Below are 5,440 nucleotides of genomic sequence, written 5' to 3'. Positions count from 1 at the left end.
AACCACAAAAGAGAGATAGTGAAATAAACTATGCTGAGCATCACCAGGAACCAGGAACCATGTGCACCATCTAGTTACATCACTTGCAGTCACCCATTTGGGGATCTTCCCTAAATCAGCCTCCTATCCCTCCTAGCACTCCTGCAGCATGTCTCCCCTAATTCTGTGCTGGCAGATCCCCACTGCATACCCTCCATCCCCCACTCCCAAGCCTTGGGTCATAATAAACCCAGCTGAAATACAAGTCCAAGCCCTGCCCATTGTCATCACAGTAAACAGCCTGGACCCGAAGGCTGCCTCTCTCACTCCCCAGAAGATTAATAAATCAGATTCAGACGCCTATTGTTCTGGACACAGTCAGAATCAATTGCAGGATTTTAAATCTCTCAGCACAGAGCAGCTGGCTGGCAACAAGAGGCCCCGCAATGTCTCTGGGAAAGCTAGCCAGGGATGGAAATAAGAAAGAGAAAAAGGGAAGACCAAATAATCAATAGATACCACACGCTCTTGGCTATCACACAGTATTGCTCAGGAGGCTGGTCCCCAACTTTATTGTGAGTCACACATAGTAAAGGGACGAGGAGGAGGCAGAAAGTCCAACTGGGAAGAGAGGAGGCCAGAAAGAGCCAGGTCTGGTGGACCCAGGGTTAGCCCTCAGATGGGTAGGACTGCTCCACACCCACCTCCTAACCTCACCGATGGCTAATTTCATCTGCAAATGTTTGAATCTCTCAAAAGTGAGCACTCACTGCCCAAAGCCGCACAGTGAATTCTAGCTTAGGATCCCAGAATTCCCAAGAAGATTCATAGAAATCCTTGTATCTCAGACTCATTCCCACTCCTTTGCCACCCGCAACTCCTAGACTTTGGTTTTGTTGTTTTGTTGTTTTGTTGTTGTTGTTGTTGTTTAATCCCTTACTCCCATGGGAGATACAGTGTGCCCGCCACTGCCGCCTGAGTGGCTGCTAGCATTTTCCCTAGCTGTTTATGTGGAAAATCATAAAAATATTTGGTGGCCAAAAAAAGAGAGGGGAAATGCTTTGGTGGTCTGATGCAACAGAATTCCTTTGGTGGGGGAAGGAAGCTGGATGTCTTATTCTAATCCAAAAGCATGCATAAATGCTGTATTGACTGAAGAGTACTAGGTAGAATGCACGTTCTTCTCAGAGACCTGCCCCCCACCCAACCCTCTCCAAGCAGACAAAAGCACTGTTGGCCGCTGGCAGAGTGTAAGTCACTTATAACCCGACCACAGGGTTTGGGAAGAGCTGAAAGCAGAAATTCTTGCAGGCTGTGCTCTACCCTGAGTCTGGTATTATGCTCCTGCCCTGGTGGCCTAATTCCCTTGGCTGCAAGAGGAGGCAAGGATGCTGATGTTGATGATGGTGATGGTTGTGGTGGTGATCCAGATATTGCTGTTGCTGCTGCAGCTGATGTTGATTTTTTTTAATGTGCTGCACATTATGTTATAGTTATGAAGCCTCTCTGTATACAATCTCTCCTCTGATGTTCATAGTGACTCCCCGTGGGAGGCAGATCAGGTATCATATCACATCACACCCATTTCACAGGGGAGGAAAATGAAGCCCAGAAAGACAAAGTGTCTTGCCCAAGAGAACACAACTTGCCAACGCCAAACCCTGCAGATCAGCTTTACACCATGTTGACTTGAACTCTGAACAGCACAGTCCAAGGGATTGGTAATGCAAGCTATATACGGCATTTAATATTTTCCAGTAGCCACATTTTTAAGGTTACAAAAAAGCAAGTGAAATTGATTTTTAATAGTATATATAATATAACCCAATATATCCAAAATATTCTCATTTCAACATGTAATCAATGCAGACATCATTAATGTGATGTTTTACCTTCTTTGTTTTAATACTAGGTATTTGAAATCTCATGGGTATTTTTCACTTTGAGCACACCTCATTTCAGACTAGCCACATGTGGCTGATGGCTATGTTACTGGCCAGCCCAAATCTGGCCAGTATTTGTCTGATGCAAAAGTCAGTTATCTTAACCACCAGGATGCACTGGTTTTTCTCTGTCTTCCATTTGCAAATCTTCAAATACCTTCTCAAAGGTCATGTCATCCAGCTCCCTGCTTTCAAGCAGGAATGCCTTAACCATGTTAGCAGGAATTGACAGTGTCTTTGATGCCAAATGTATTTTTGAGAAAAACCTCAAAGAGAGGAAAGCAGGATCATTGCTTGATTCATCTTTATTCATTAAGAGGAAAAACTTTCATCTCAACTTCACCTCTTTCTAGTCATGCAGACAAGATGCAAAAATTATTTCAGTTGACAAACTGTGTTTTTCCTCTTCTTTCCACCCTCTTTTCCTTATTCTCTTCTTTCTCCTCCTTCTTCTTAATCATCATCTGCTAAAACATCTGATCCAGATATTAGCACTGAGTGATTAGCAGTCATCTATAAGCAGCAACTTGGTCTACCTTCCGAAGGTTTTTTTGAACTGCACCCTAATTATACATAGTGCTACACGAGGCACAGGGCAGACATAATGATCCCTCCAAGAACACTGGGCACTAGAAAAGGAGGAGGAGGGAGAGAGGAACAGATGGAGGGAGGGAGGGAAAGGGAGGGAAGGAAAGGAGGAAGGAAAAAAAGCATACCAGGTTCAATAGTGCCCCACCCCACAAAACTCATGTTCACCCAGAGCCTCAGAATGTTACCTTATTTAAAACTAGGATTTTTGCACATGTAATGAAAAGATAAGGACATTGTGGTGGGTCATAAACCAATGACTGACGTCCTTAAAAGAAAGATATGTGGACACACACAGAAGACACAAGTAAGAACACCGTGTTAGTCCACTCTCACACTGCTAATAAAGACATACCCGAGACTGGTAATTTATAAAGGAAAGAGGTTTAATGGATTCAGTTCCGCATGGCTGGGGAGGCCTCACAATCATGGCTGAGGATGAAGGAAGAGCAAAGAGATGTCTTACATGGGGGTGGGCAAAAAAGAGCATGTGCGACGGAACTCCCCTTTATAAAACCATCAGATCTCATGAGACTTACTCACTATCACGAGAACAGTATGAGGAAAGTGCCTCCATGATTCAATTATCTCCACCTGGCCCCATCCTCGACATGTGGGGATTATTACAAATCAAAATGAGATTTGGGTGGGGACACAGCCAAACCATATCAAACATTATGTAAAGACAGAAGTGGGGCTTCAAGCTCCTGCAGGCAGTTTGGAAGCAGCTGGAGGAATGAGGTAGGTTCCTGGTTGCGGGACACTTTTTTTCTTTTTTAAAACAGACACAGCTGTTGAGTGAAATGCCGCCTCCACAGAGAATCCCAGGCATCAGACCTTTCAAGCAGAGGAAGAGCTTGGGTAAATTTCTTGGGGTAGTTTTCTGGGTTACTCGAAAGAGAAGAGAGGATCTGGCCTTCTCTTGATCTTTGCTTCTTCCCTTGTGCTTGAAACATTCACAGCAATCAGACAAGAGGAAGTTGCTGGAATCCGGGCAAAGTTCCTCAACAAGATCCCGGTGGTAGTGGAGCGCTACCCCAGGGAGACGTTCCTGCCCCTGCTGGACAAAACCAAGTTCCTGGTCCCGCAGGAGCTGACCATGACCCAGTTCCTCAGCATCATCAGGAGCCGCATGGTCCTGAGGGCCACGGAACCCTTTTACTTGCTGGTGAACAACAAGAGCCTGGTCAGCACGAGCGTAACCATGGCAGAGATCTACAGAGACTACAAGGATGAGGATGGCTTCGTGTACATGACGTACGCCTCCCAGGAGACATTTGGCTGCCTGGAGTCAGCAGCCCCCAGGGATGGGAGCAGCCTTGAGGACAGACCCTGCAGTCCTCTCTAGCCCGTGTTGGGAAGGATGTGTGCTCTGACAGACGCGTCAGACGCTGGCAGAAGGGATTGGTTTTCTCCTGTGTGTACGCTGGAGGAGTCTGAGAAGCAGGGATGCCTGGGGTGATCAGCTCCAACCAGCGTCAGCAGAGTGGTGGCTCTTCCTAGTTTACTCTTTGTGCTCCATGCTCTTGTGTTCTTCTAAGAAAAATGTGGGCTGCTCTTGAAAGTTATGTAATTATCACCTTTTTTTTTTTTTTTTTTTTTGAGACAGGGTCTTGCTTTATTGCCCAGGCTGGAGTGCAGTGGCGCGATCTTGGCTCACTGCAACCTCCGCCTCCCGGGTTCAAGTGATTCTTCTGCCTCCACTCACTGGGTGGCTGGTATTACAAGCATGTGCCACCACACTCGGCTAATTTTTGTATTTTTAGTAGAGATGGGGTTTTACCATGTTGGCCAGGCTGGTCTCAAACTCCTGACCTCATGATCCACCCTCCTTGGACTCCCAAAGTGCTGGGATTACAGGCATGAGCCACCACATCCAGCTATATAACCATATTCTAAATAAGAAATGGTTGGCTTGTGTGATGGTGTTGTGTGATGAGCTGGAGACAATATTTTAAGTGTCTTCTGTGGTATATGTGGGAGGGCCATTGAGGAGTGGATTTCACTCCCTACCTGTGGGCAGGTGTCCCATCTAGGGCTCGGTCCTAGAGAACCTCTGGCCTGTAGGTTGTCTCTGTGGAACCCAGTGAAGCCAGCGTGAACCATGGTTAGCTCATCTGGAGGAGCCCTTATCCGTGTCATTAGAGAAATTATTCGATTTCCCCAGCATTCACTCTATTTGGTTATTTTCTGTCATTCTCTTTTTGTCCTTCTATACCATACATATTTATGCCAAAGCCGTAACTTCTCAACATAAAGTCATTTAAACCATGTGCATGTTTACTATGTGCCAAGCTGTATTCTAAAATAAATATTCTTTATTTAAAAAAAAAAAAAAAGACAGAAGTGGGGATTGAGCGATATGTCTACAAGCTGCCTTTGACCACAAGAAGCCAGGAGAGAGGCATGGAACAGATGCTCCCTCAGAGCCTCCAGAAGAATCAACCCCACCAGCCTCTTGATTTCGGACTTCAGGTCTCCAGAACTGTGAGAGAATACATTCCAGTTGTTTTAAGCCACCCAATATGTGGCAATTTGTTATTGCAGTCCTAGGGGACTGATACAGAAAGGAAGTACAAACCAGGCATGCTTTCTTGTAAAAAATCAGTAAAGACACGTGATCAAAAAAAAGCTTGCAGTTGAGAACGTGAACTTCAGGGCAGCTTCCCTATCCACTCTCTCCCTGCTGCTCATGAAATCAAATCAGCTTCCCTCACCTTCCCCCCTCTCAGTTGCCCATTCTGGTAGTTACACTTGAGCCCCAGGTTTCCTATGAAAAGGTACAGCCTTAAAATGAAGGGTTTAAGTAATCCAAATATTGTCCTATAAAAGGGGGAACAACTTATTCTGGGTGACTTTTGAGGACAGAGTGGAGACCAAAGAGTAAAAGAGAGGAAAGCAAATCTCCACTCTGCTTGTAGAATTTTTGG

The 5,440-nt window shown here is 45.5% G+C and overlaps 1 protein-coding gene across 1 annotated transcript; it reads left to right on the top strand.

Annotated features, from left to right (window-relative positions):
* Positions 1 to 3,221: 3,221 nt before the first annotated feature.
* On the top strand, positions 3,222 to 4,045 carry LOC102146106 (microtubule-associated protein 1 light chain 3 gamma). The gene is made up of 2 exons (XM_005583788.4): positions 3,222 to 3,371; positions 3,473 to 4,045. The coding sequence occupies exons 1-2, from the start codon at positions 3,314 to 3,316 to the stop codon at positions 3,856 to 3,858; spliced, it is 444 nt and encodes a 147-aa protein (XP_005583845.3). The 5' UTR covers positions 3,222 to 3,313; the 3' UTR covers positions 3,859 to 4,045.
* Positions 4,046 to 5,440: the final 1,395 nt, after the last annotated feature.

The sequence above is a fragment of the Macaca fascicularis genome, chromosome 16 (genome assembly GCF_037993035.2).
Source record: "Macaca fascicularis isolate 582-1 chromosome 16, T2T-MFA8v1.1".
In the NCBI taxonomy this organism is placed as follows: domain Eukaryota; kingdom Metazoa; phylum Chordata; class Mammalia; order Primates; family Cercopithecidae; genus Macaca; species Macaca fascicularis.
The sequence above is the reverse complement of the archived record's forward strand: the minus strand, read 5'-3'. Positions and strand labels throughout refer to the sequence as shown.